This window comes from Electrona antarctica (assembly GCF_951216825.1).
Source record: "Electrona antarctica genome assembly, chromosome: 19".
Lineage (NCBI taxonomy): Eukaryota > Metazoa > Chordata > Actinopteri > Myctophiformes > Myctophidae > Electrona > Electrona antarctica.
Window position 1 is genome coordinate 17,373,229 of NC_136800.1, and position 13,664 is coordinate 17,386,892.

At 43.3% G+C, this 13,664-nt stretch overlaps 1 protein-coding gene across 1 annotated transcript; it reads left to right on the top strand.

Annotated features, from left to right (window-relative positions):
* Positions 1–1,972: 1,972 nt before the first annotated feature.
* c8b (complement component 8, beta polypeptide) lies at positions 1,973–13,444 on the top strand (the record flags this gene model as incomplete). The annotated part of the gene is made up of 12 exons (XM_079529215.1): positions 1,973–2,058; positions 2,502–2,625; positions 5,254–5,401; positions 6,143–6,287; positions 6,424–6,556; positions 7,694–7,891; positions 8,920–9,160; positions 9,763–9,891; positions 10,214–10,377; positions 11,307–11,460; positions 12,349–12,420; positions 13,022–13,444. The coding sequence occupies 12 exons, from the start codon at positions 1,973–1,975 to the stop codon at positions 13,174–13,176; spliced, it is 1,749 nt and encodes a 582-aa protein (XP_079385341.1). The 3' UTR covers positions 13,177–13,444.
* Between the last annotated feature and the right edge of the window lie 220 nt (positions 13,445–13,664).

Sequence of the window (13,664 nt, forward strand, 5' to 3'; positions counted from 1 at the left end):
CGCGGACAGAAGAAGCTGTCTTTTGCGTCATTTCCGGGTTTTTAGTGGATGGAAGGATGGAAAAGAAGTTCCACCCACGCGGCAGGTTGCCGCGTCGGCCAGATTCCCGGAAAAGCTTGCCGCAGCGGCATTCTGCCGCTGGAGCTTCATTTCCATCCACCAGCTGTCTAAAAACCCGGAAATGGCGCAAAAGACAGCTTCCTTTGGCCGCGCATGGAAGTTCAAGTGTGCCCAGGCTGATTGTGAAACCAAAGTGATTGTGAAGCAAGCGTCTCTTCCATCTGGCGGAGTCAGGTTAGTTCTGGACCATGGGGCCCACTAGAAACTCATCTGACCACAGCTCTCAACCTGTGGGGGGCAGTGGTCCCCACATGAAAGAAAGAAAAGACCATTACTGGATCAAAAGTAATCAACAAACTATACTATAACAACTGGTGAAACATTGGCCAAATTTGTCAAATAATATAAGAAAGGCGCAAGAATTGGGCATCACATTGATCAAGTCAATCACTTTTAACATGTTTAGGCCTACATAATAATAATAATAGTCCCTTTTAGCTGTTGGGAATTTGAGAGCATTATCCTTCTTCAGTTTGGATGGTCAGGTCATTGTTATAGTAGTTCATTCTTGGTGTGACCTTTAACTACTGGGATTGATACTGTTTAACAGTAGACGTATTATTTTGCAGCTCTTCTCTTCACTGGATGGCACAGTTGTTTGATTCTGTATTGTCCAAAGTCACTAGAGGTCAATGAAACATATAAACATTTGCCTCAACAAGTCTGTAACGGGAATCTTTTGTTTGCAAAGCTTTCGGCAACGCTGTGATGTTTGTTCAGTTTTTCCCAGAAATATCAAAAGATTAGGATGATTCGTTCCCCTAAAGTTTTAAACTGAAGCATCTCTAAATTACATTAGATGTAAATTACATGAATTATTTTATTCATGAATAACAAGATTTAGATAACTCATTCACATCAAGCAGACAGCTACTGAAGAGTCAGCTGTTTACCATAAAGGATGGATTTCTCAAATGTCCATTGATTTATTTATCTGTATGTATGTTTGTTTTTTCATTTGGGGAGTGAGGTCCATACAGGCCTGTCTCCAGACGGCAGTATGTCAACACAGAGGTTGAGTTAACTTGAACACATATCACTTAATAATTTATAATATCCGCAAGTGTTTGGTCTTCAGCTCTGGGTCTCTCCCAGCAGTTGTGGAAAGTAACTAAATACATGTACTCAATACTGTACTTAAAGAGGGTTTTTTTTATTAAGTATTTACAATTTTCTGTACTTTAACTTCTGCTCCAATGCATCTCAGAGGCAAATATTGTACTTTTTACTCCACTACTAACTACTCCACTACAATTATTTGAAAACGTTGTATATTTGAATTATTATATATAAAAAGAAAACATATATTAACCATTTCAGCCCTATTTAAACTTTGGCTATTTGAAAATAGACAATCTCAAGCTCACAACGCTCCGCAATGCTTGTAGATCTGCTATTTACAAGAATTCAATACATTTCATACATAATGACACCTTATGAAACGGCCCATTCTGCATAATGAGTACTTTCTACTTTTGCTACTTTAAGCACATTTTGAAACCAATACTTGTACTTTTACTCAAGTAAAGTATTTATATACAGTACATTGCAGTATTATTATAGGCCTACTTTTACTTAAAAGTAGGCCTTAAAAGTACATCAAATGTGAATACCTATTCCACCACTGTCTCTCAGCCTGGGCTATACTGAATAGCAGCAGAGGGTCCACTCCATGCCCTTCCTGGACGCTATATTGATTATTAGCCGTTGTTTACACACGCACACACACACACACACACACACACACACACACACACACACACACACACACACACACACACACACACACAGCTGAGCAGTGAGTACACTGCTGTGTGTGCTCATTCACTGTCAGACACAACAACACAGCACCATGCTCTCTGTAGGGAGCCCGAGGTGCCCGATCAATGCATCTCCTCGCTGCCTCCTCCACTTTGCTTTCAGCTTGACACTGCTAAGGTAGGAAGAATGCAACTTGTTTTGTGTTTAGAATGCAACGGATCTGAGCTTATGTTGTGTGTGTGACGTGATGCCCCAGGAGTTTTACTATAAGTATGATGTATCGTGTGCTGAAAATACGGTAGCCTATATGTATACAAGCTCAGAATGAATTGCTTGATCGGCCATCATACAGCTGTTTAATTAAGCAAAAGCAAGTATTATGTGGATTCTCATTTTATTTGATCTTGGATACTTCATTTTACACAATGATCTGTGAAGTTGATACTGCTCCCTGTAATTGTATTACTTATTATGCATTAACAAAAAACAAAACTATACTGTAACTTAGACTGGTCCAATAAAACGTTAGGTATAGGCCTATACTTTTCCAGGAATCTGCACCGTTTAGTTAAAACTCTGTAAAATAAAAAAAATAAAATGTTTTTTCTTTGGTCTAAAAGTTTCAGTCATGTTGCCATAGCCCCAGCCAGCAGCCAGGAGGCCAGAGTTACCGTCCAGCCAGTGGACTGTGTCCTGTCAGCCTGGAGCCCGTGGTCACGTTGTGACATCTGTCAGAAGAAGAGGGTGAGCAGAGCGGGGCCACACCTGGCCAAACCCTGGAAGGGATATAGTTCATCCCCAAAATGTTTTTTTTCCTATCGATTAATACCCACCCCATGGAGACCTGAATTCATTCATGGATATTATTTGGTTTTTGTCGCATTCCTAAGCCTATAATAAATGGTGCATTTATATAGCGCCTTTTATCCAAGGTGCTTTACATAGATTGTGCATTACATTCACCCATTCACACACACCGATGGCGGCGGAAGCCGCCATGCAAGGTACCAACCAGCACATCGGGAGCAATTTGGGGTTCAGTGTCTTGCCCAAGGACACTTCGACATGTAGACAGGAGGAGCCGGGATTCGAACCACCGACCCATGGATCATTGGACGACCTGCTCTACCTCCTGAGCCACAGTCGCCCCAGTAATAATAATAATAATCTAGAAAGTCGCAATTCTGGGAAATTGCCAGTGTGGTTGCACCGACAATTTCAAGCTTTGAGTAGTATTTGAGTAGTACAAGTAGTAGTACTTTGAGTATTAATGTGGTTCTCACAAATAATTTGATGACCAGTGGTGGTTCCCTATGGAGACACAAAGGAGTTTATTTGGGTCTCTATAGGGAACCACTGATGGTCATTCAATTATTGGCTCAGGAATGCGACAAAAACAAAAGATATCCATGTATACAAACTGTTACGGGTCCATTTGGTTCCATTTGTATACACTCTCTGAGTTAAAAACCTGTGAAGGTCCATTTGTTTCCTAACTATCAATGATTTAGCTGGAACCCATGAAGGACTATACCTGCTCGTGCAGGTATAGTCCCGCCTGCACTTCCAGCTTTGGCCAGTAGGGCAGAGCAGCTTCACAGTTTCCCAGACGCTCTGGGGGCTTGGTACCGTAGGCATAACAAGGTAGACACTTCCTTCGGCTCTGGGGCGTGTGTATCGCTCTGAAATAATATATATACCTATTCAAAGATTTGTGCCGCATTTTTACGATTTTTCAAAAATAGCAGACCTACAAGCTCATAGCGCGCCACTCGGTGGTATTCTGTGGTATTTAGCTATTTTTCAATAGCTAAAGTATAACAGAAGTCTTGAAACACCAAAAGGGGTTCCCGCCCAAAATGGGTTAAAGCAGTATATTAGACACCACTTACGCTAACCAACCAGAGAAATGGAGTTCATCAGAAGAAAAGCAGGCAGAGATGAAGGTCTCATCGTGTTGTATTTATTCAAACAAAGACAGAATCCTCCGGCCCGTAGGACACGGAGGCCCACAGCAGGACTGACCACAAGCATGCTAAGACTGAATTATTTCAGAGTTACAGTGACAATATATACTTTTGCATAGAACAGAGTTGAATACAGCTAGTAGCTGTTGCTTCAGAGTTATTTTACATATAGATGAAAGGAAACAGTTGCTTATCAGAAGTATCTCTGGGCTTCATACATCAAGACAATGTTTTGATTTACACCTATATGACTGAGCCTCAAAGGATAAGAGACAATGGGGTGTCTGCATGTGAATCTCTGAGGTGATAAGCTTCCCAGGCCAGGCTCTGATATGAGGTTTTTGAACAGGACATGGCTGACTGTGGTATATTATGTGCAATTATGAATATTGATTATTAAACGAGGCTTCAGCGGAAGCATAGCGGAAGCTTGCCAAGCTTCCGTGTGCGTCCAAGGAACATAATGGTGCATCACAGAAAGGGACGCACCATTGCCAATGTAAACGTTTGTTTTCTCATGCCAATAAAGCTCCTTTGGATTGAATTGATAAGACCCAGAAGCCAGTAGTCACTTGAGTGCCAGTGACGCAGCATGCCTTCCCCACTTCCACTTGACTTCCGTCTTACGCTGAAGACATGTCTCCAACGAACTGCAGCGGCCAATGAGGCATCTAATTTTTGTCTATCTATGCCTGCCTGGTACTACCACGGTTCTGGGTGCTTGGTTCAGAGTATGGGACGTCATTGGCGACCACTCATTGGCTGGCCTTTAGCCAATAGGAAAAAAGTGAGTAAGTGACGAGTGACAACTATAGTTGCAGGCCCTGTTCATTGACAGCTTGTTGCCAAGCTGCAAAAACAACAACCCCAAAGGCTTATAAAGCCTCAAATTGGTATGCATGTGTAACGAGGGACCAATGTCAACTTGTTTAACTGGTCAACTGAGCACTGATTCAAGGCAAACAATGCAGCTCAGCAGTTGTGCTGGTGCAGCGGCGAGCACATAAAAGAGGGACACGTCTTCAGTGTCTATTGACTGCCATTCATATATTTGCCCCCCGTGGCCCATAGTGGTACCAGCGCTGCATTTCAATGATGCTGATAAAGCCACTTGGCTGTTGGCACCACTTTCTGCTGATGTACCGACCAAAAGTACTGCCGGCACGTCTAATCCAGTTTAGACCCGGCAAGATCAAACTAACCTCGACGTGACAACGTCAAGACGCCCCACTAATGTCATTTTGCTTGTTGTAATTTCCTGAACGGTACTTCACACCCCGGAATCCTGCGGGGAAAAAATGAAACGTGTGCGCCGGGGGAGCGGTTAACCTCTGTCCTGCAATCTGTCCGCCTGTCTGATCCTTCGCCCCCCAACCCCCCAACCCCCCCTCCATTCCCAACACAGTATCGCCATGCTAAACTGATCAAGCCGTCTCAGTTCGGAGGGGAGCCATGCAACTTTTATGGCCGTGAAGAAGAGGAATGCACCATTCCAGCCCAGTATACCTGTAACACTGTTCCTCTGTGTGAGGGCTTCCTGTGCACCACCACAGGTACACTGTGGTAATTATATACTGGAAATAGCCAATCTACCAGCTCACATCATGTCACAATGCAATGTGTTAGGTGTTTTAGATCTGCTATTTTTGTACCGCAAAAGAAATCAACAACAACAACACTTTATCTTCATATTAATACTAAATGCATGTTTGTTAGGTTGTTGGCTCGAGGGAGAACAAACATTTTAGCATTGAGATTTGTGGGAAGAAGCAGTCTTGTATCATCGTCTCCCATGGGCCGAACACAAACCATTTAGTGGTCAGCTACAGAGGCTGCCCCTAGCCAAGAGAGATGAAGTACTGAATTAATACTCACATAAGCACACTTTTGGGGCAAAGTGCTTCTCCCCAAACAGAACATTTGACCCTCTGAAAAAAAGTAACATCTGCTGCTCTGAGCTCAACGGACAGCATAAAATCGAATTATGGTACTTGAGTCCAAAATTGAAAGCAATTTTACAGACTGTTTCATATTTATAGAATAATCAACTTGTTTATCTCTAGAATGGATGCCTGCAGTCGCCTTTATTAAATGAACTGCTTGAGGTGGCTGTAGAATAGAATAGCTTAGAATATGGAGATAAGAGGTTTCTGCCCAACAGATAGGAAAACCTATGATCTTTAACCCATTCCCGTTTTTGTTTTTTGTTTTTTCTTCCCTGGAACCACTTAAGAACAATCTTTTTGCTCCCTTTTCCCCCTCCCTGTCACCCACGTCCTGTCCTGTGGTTGCAGGCCGCTGTATTCCCAGACACCTGCGGTGTAACGGGGAGGATGAATGCGGGGACATGTCTGACGAGTTAGGCTGCGCCGGTCCCATTCACAAAGCCTGCAGGCAGGAGGCAGAGGAGTACTGGGGCATCGAGAACCTCGCCAAAGGGTCAGTCACTTTTTACATTTATACATAGATAGGACCACAATGGAAACAAGTCCCCCGGACATCTTTTGTGTTATCCTTTTTCGCTCAAATGTCTGACTGTACTCTATTCAAGCAATCAATAACCTTGCCGTTTTAGGATCAACGCCTTGAACAGTCACTTGGAGGGTGTGGTGCTGGACAACAGATACTACGCTGGCAGCTGTTTGCCTCAGTACATCCAGGATGTCAGGTTCAGGAAGCCCTACAACCTGCAAGAGTACACTACGCAGGTGACAATTAATGACAAGAGTACACTACGCAGGTGACAATTAATGACAAGAGTACACTACGCAGGTGACAATTAATGACAAGAGTACACTATGCAGGTGACAATTAATGACAAGAGTACACTATGCAGGTGACAATTAATGACAAGAGTACACTACGCAGGTGACAATTAATGACAAGAGTACACTACGCAGGTGACAATTAATGACAAGAGTACACTACGCAGGTGACAATTAATGACAAGAGTACACTACGCAGGTGACAATTAATGACAAGAGTACACTATGCAGGTGACAATTAATGACAAGAGTACACTACGCAGGTGACAATTAATGACAAGAGTACACTACGCAGGTGACAATTAATGACAAGAGTACACTACGCAGGTGACAATTAATGACAAGAGTACACTACGCAGGTGACAATTAATGACAAGAGTACACTATGCAGGTGACAATTAATGACAAGAGTACACTATGCAGGTGACAATTAATGACAAGAGTACACTATGCAGGTGACAATTAATGACAAGAGTACTGTACCCTCTACTGTACTGTACTGTCACTGTACTGTACTGGCACACCCGAAATCATCATATATACAGTTAATATGTGCGTGTGTGTTTGTGTGTGTTAGGTTGCGCACAGGTGGTGAAAAACAACCATGCTGTTTTCGTGCTCATACCCAGCCAGGCAGGCACCCACCCAGCCAGCCACCCACCCACACACACACACACACACACACACACATAGCTCCATAAGGGAGTGGTTGCACCACTCAACATAGCTCTGTAAGGGCACCACTCAACATAGCTCCATACAGGGAGTGGTTGCACCACTCAAAAAAATGCAAATAAGTCAACCCACCAAAACAACATACATTAACCACTTGACCAACCAACCCATACTGTACATTCCGGCCCTTTGAAAATAATAGAACAAGCTCACAATGTGTTGCTATTGTGAGCTTGTACTGTAGATCTGCTATTTTTATTTGTAATTTTTTCCTTCTTCTTTTTTTAATTCCGGGCTATTAATTGTAACGGAGTGTTTTTACATTGCCGGTATTGATACTTTTACTCAAGTATAGAGAATGTGAGCACTTCTTCCACAAACTGCCTGTATCCCACTCTTCCACAGACCAAAGGCTCGTATGATTTCACCATGCAGTCTTCGAGCTCTTCCTCTGTTTACCTGCTAGACAGCAGCATCTCACACAGCAGCACGTACTCCTTCTCTTTTGGCATCGCCATCCCTCAAGTAGCTGAGTTTGGCTTCAGTTACAACGAAAGCAGAGAAAAGAAGTCGGTCAGTAAGATCAGGCGTGCCTCTTCAAAGGTGAGGCTTCTCGTTTAGATTTTGTTTTGTTTGCTTGTAGTTTTTGCTTCACTCTCTTCACAGCTACAATATGTGCAGGTTTCGCAGACATGCCAGCAGTGGTGCAAAGTAACAAAGTACATGGACTCAAGTACTGTACTTAAAGGGACACTTCACCCTTTTTGCAAAAAAAAAAAATGTAAATGACAGTTTAGAAGATTTAGAACACTTTCTTGGGGGTCTTTATGTGTGTTTTAGCAGTGAGCCCAGTGTCTCTGATGTCATGGACACTGGGCTCACTTACTTCCTGGACTACAATTCCCATAATGCTTTGGTGCACTGCTCCTCCTTGTGGATAGGGGGAGGGCTGTTTTGCTGAGGCCCAATCCCAATCCACCGATTTAGCTGCTTGTTCATGTGAAGTCCACAAGGGCGGCTGTGGCTCAGGAGGTAGAGCAGGTCGTCCAATGATCCATGGGTCGGCGGTTCGAATCCCGGCTCCTCCTGTCTACATGTCGAAGTGTCCTTGGGCAAGACACTGAACCCCAAATTGCTCCCGATGTGCTGGTTGTTACCTTGCATGGCTTCTGCCGCCATCGGTGTATGAATGTGTGTGTGAATGGGTGAATGTAATGCACAATCTATGTAAAGCGCCTTGGATAAAGGCGCTATATAAATGCACCATTTACCATTTACAAGGGCTTGAAGGCTGTCCCATTTGAAATGGTCAAATCAGTGAGGGCTCAGCCCCGCCCCTTTATGCACCCTTTGCCAAAGTCAGCATCGATGCTGACTTTGGCTGACTTTGGCAAAGAAATTACCCACAGTTCATAGCGTTACCAGGGGAATGAGAGGAATCCTCTGAACGTCAATCATTTAAGTATGCAAATTAGTTATGTATCGCGGTTAGAATGTCAACAAACAATAGTGCTTTCTCACTGTTCTCAAAGGGAGATGGAATGGAAGGATAGGCTATATATTTAATAATAATAATAATAATAATAGAAACACAAGGTCTATCATTTTAATCTTAAATACAATCTTAAAAGGCCAACAGCTTTGTGTGGGCCAGAGCAGAGCTGGAGTTGGCCCAGTATGTGCTGAAGCCAGACGACCTGGTGCTGCACCCGGAGTTCCTCCAGCGCCTGCGCGCCCTGCCCTCCCTATACCTCTACGGGGAGTACAGGCAGATCTACAAGGACTACGGCACGCACTACGTCACCGACGCCAGCCTCGGCGGCAACTACGAGTTCACCATCGTCCTGGACAAAGAGAAGCTGGAGAAATCAGGTGACCACGCCAAGTCACGCCTTAATAAAGTGGTTCTCCACCTTTTCAGGCCGTGAACCCCCCTTATTTGAACTGGGGATCCCCCCCCCAGCCCGAACCCCCCCCCCCCCCCCCCCCCCGATTGTACCCCTTGTTTAGTTTGACTTTTAGTTTTTAAATTAAATTGTCACCTCACTGTCATCGCAGGAATTAAACTTACTTCAGTATAAAATGAAATTAGGAGAATGGAACAAATCAATGTATTTATTATACAAAAAAACAAGAGCTCTCGGACTGTCCCATGCAAATGCATCCTCAATCATTTAATCGCTATCAATCATTTAGCTGGGGAACCCCTGGAACCCCCTCAAGGACAACTGGGGGTCTGTGGCGTGGACAGCACAAAATGAAGAAGTAATAAGAAGTAGTGAAAATTGCCGGTCTACAAGCTCGCAACGTGGTGAGAAGCAACGCGTTGTGTGCTTGTAGATCTGCTATTTTCACCAGTTTTGGCCCCTGGCAAACGTCTAATCTCTCTTTTGGGTCTCGACCTGAAAGGTTTAATGGAACCACTGGTCTACAGTGTAGTGGACGTGGTTGTAATTGTTCGTCTCTTTCTCCAGACTACTCATTGGACTACTACAAAGATTGCATTCAGCTAGGCATGAAGGTTGGAGCCAACATTGATGGCGTATACGTGTCGGCGGGGGTGGATGCTGGAGGCTGTGACTCCCTGCTCAACGAGATGGGAAGTGAGAACACAACGTTACACCGTCTGGCAGAAACCTCCTATTTCCATATTCTAACTTTTTGTGTGTTTTTTTCCCGTAAATTAGCGCCCTATACTATCATACTACAACATCTTCAACTGTATGCATTGATATGAATACCCTGATGAAGAAGAGTGTTGAAAAGTAGAATTTTGTTACGTCTTTTCATTGCAAATGGGTTCTCTAATTGCAGATGGAAGTCTTTCTGAAACATCTGTAAACTGCTTCATTTCATCTCTGTGTCTCTCCGTGTCTGTCTCTTTGTCTCTGTCTCTCTCTCCCTCTCCCTCCCTCCCTCCCTCAGAGGATACAGTGCATGGCAGCATGGTGGAGGATTTCATTGTCACCGTGAGGGGAGGTAGCAGTGAGTCCATCGCTGGACTGTTGTCCAAGACACTCCCAACCTCAGACCTGATGAGGCTGTGGGGCGAAGGCATCCGCTTTAACCCTGCTTTCATTCGCAGAACGGTGAGGAGCTCAACCCTCTGTCTGTCTGTCTGTCTGTCTGTCTGTCTGTCTGTGCACTTACTCAAAGGCGTATCTGGGTTTTTACCAACTGCTGGTGGATGGAAAATTAAGCTTGCGTGCGGCTGCAACTTGCAGCATTGGCAAAGCGATTCCGGTTTTCTGGCCGACACTGCAAGCTGCAGCCGTGCGCAAGCTTAATTTTCCATCCACCAGCTGTTTAAAAACCAGGAAGTGACTCCTGCTTACTCCTGCTTACTGTGTGATTGTATTCTCCTGATACACCAGAAGCTAATTAATTAATTAGCTGCTGGTGGCTTTACTTACTTACTGTGTGATTGTACGGTAATATACGGTATGCTCCTGATACAGCAGAGGCTAATTATCAGTGAAAACCTCATTGAAGCATTTATGTTTATATCTCCCATGATGGTACTGGTACTGGGTTTGAATTAACCCATTAAAACCGGGGAAGCAGCTGTGTATCCACTTCAACTATTCTCAGCTATTTTCAGAAAACTGTTTTTTCTGTTGAAGGCGGGGAATAGGTGGGTTTTCAGTATATCCACCAGTGACATCATCGATGGGGAATCCAAGCTAATAGAAACGGCAGGCTTTCTATTCCTGAAAAGTTGCAATGCGAAAATGGAAGCCATCTGTCACGATAATACAAATCTAAATATTTTTTTAAACAAATCTTGTTTAAATAAAAATCTGCCTAACTATGATGTCACTGGTGGCCGGGTTTCTGAACTGCCCACAGCCCTCCTATATGAGACACAGACCGAGTAGAAAATAAAGTGGTATTTTACCATGAGCATTAGTGAGGACCAATTATATAAAGATAGACAGACAAGACCAATCACTAGAAAAGCAACCAATCATAGTTGGGCCTTATAGTTGTACACGTACGCGTCTCCCCGTCCGATCAGACTCGGCCGCTGTATGAGCTGGTGATCCCCAGAGACTTCTCCAGCGCTGACACCCTGAAGAGGAACATGAAGAGAGCTCTGGCGGAGTACCTGGAGGAGGCCAGCCCCTGCCGCTGCGCTCCCTGTCTGAACAACGGGATCGCCGTTCTAAAAGGTAACAACAACTGGAATAAATGGTGCATTTTATAGCGCCTTTATATCCAAGGCGCTTTACATATATTGTGCATTACATTCACCTATTCAAACACCGATGGCGGTGGAAACCATGCAAGGCACCAACCAGCACATCAGGAGCAATTCGGGGTTCAGTGTCTTGCTCAAGGACACTTCGTCACTAACTCTGGGGGAGCCCGGGGTCGAACTGCAACCTTGCGGTTACCATCCGGCCACTCTACCCCTGACGTGCTTTGAGCTTGTCGATCTGCTACTTTTGTGTTTTTCTGGGGGAATTTAAATCCTGGAAAGTAACAGTTCTGGCTTCTACCAGCCTCAGATCTTAGTGGGCTAGCTTAAAATAGTGTTGTACTTAAAACGTAGTATTGTGGAGACTATAAGTCGAGGCAAGGCTACTTCCTCTCCTCTGAGAAGCGTAAACCTAGTCTGTGCTGATATCAGAGCGAGGTTGCCCCAGAGCATGTCTTGCATCATCAAACTCCACTCCTCGTTGGTTGACCCCTGATCCACTTGTTCTTATTGTATGCTAGTCATTGTGGCACCAGTGCAGGTCTGCACTCTGCTGTGCACATCTCCTTTATAGTTTAGTATTTTCATTTCCATACAACAAGCGACATTTTCCCAGATAGAGAAATGATTTTACCGGCTCGTGCATTGAGGCCTATTTACAGCTTGAGAATAACTCAGTAGTTAATATCTGATTCCTTTGAATTGTCCATTCAATATAGATTTATCTTTCTTTCTTGCTACTAATGCACTTACGAAATGTTTCTATTTTATCATCATATTGAATCAGACTGTGATAATGATGGTATATGGCTGTTGATAATAATTGATATGATTATTATATCATGTCCTCCCTTTTTAGGCACCAGGTGTGACTGCATTTGTCCAACAGGCTACTCTGGGAAGGGCTGTGAGATCACTAAGCGACGAAAAGGTTAGGCTCTAAGAAACATAAATATCATCTTCTGATTATATGTTTACGTATATGTAATTTATCTTGCGTTGAAAATAAGCAAAATAAGATACGTATATGCCTGAATATTGTTTTCTGGGTGAATCTTTATTTCTTAAAGGGGAAAACCACCCATTTTCAACATTTTACTATGTCACTAATGTACCTTAGGGCTGTTGTGTGGAAATAATAAAAAAGTCCCCCCATTCTGTGTTTCCTAGAACTAGAGGTCTGAAAAAAATCATTAACATGGTGAAACACATCTTGATGATGTCATCAAGATGTGTTTCACCATGTTAATGATTTTTTTCATAATTACAGTTCTAGGAAACACAGAATGGGGGGACTTTTTTATTATTTCCACACAACAGCCCTAAGGTACATTAGTGACATAGTAAAATGTTGAAAATGGGTGGTTTTCCCCTTTAAGCACTTAAGCCATACCGTATTTTAAACTTGTCATATGATGGTGTTGCACAAAAATAGGCAATCTAAAAGCTCTTTTGCACATTTTTGGCTAAAATGGGACACCAGGTTGGAAGTGTTTAACAAATGAAATGACTCAATCTTTTCCCACTACCAGATCTAGCCATCCAGGGCAGTTGGAGCTGCTGGGGGGCATGGTCGCCATGCAGCCATGGGTCCAAGACAAGGAGCCGGCGTTGTGACAACCCGGAACCAAGCAGCGGAGGTCTAGCATGCAGAGGACCCACGCAAGAATCTACTGAATGCTATTAAGACATTAAGACCTGAGGCCGATTCTACACATGTCTTCTAAACAGTTTTCTGAAAAAAATGTCTTGCTATATCAGTGGTTGTCAAACTTTTTCATGTCAAGGACCCCCAAAATGATATGTCGGCTATTTGGCCACAGAACCCCATGAAGAAATGTTAGAATATATATAAAAAAATAGCAGATCTACAAGCTCGTAGCTTGTGAACTTGTATATCTCATATTTTTTAATAGCCCTGCCAAAGTATAAAATAATGGTTAAAGTGGTTAAAATCTAAAATTACACAGATGCTGTCTCTGTCTTAATGGGTTAACAATATGCACATTAGGCTCGTCAACCTTGAAATAAAATAAGAATTTGCTTCCTTGAGAGTAACGGGTCGATTTGTGGTGGTTTTTCTTTTTCAACTTTTGAATTTTAGGAAGTAAGAAAAATGTGATTTCTGTTTACACAAACAGCCAGAGTAAAGTACACTAGTTGTATTGTACAAGG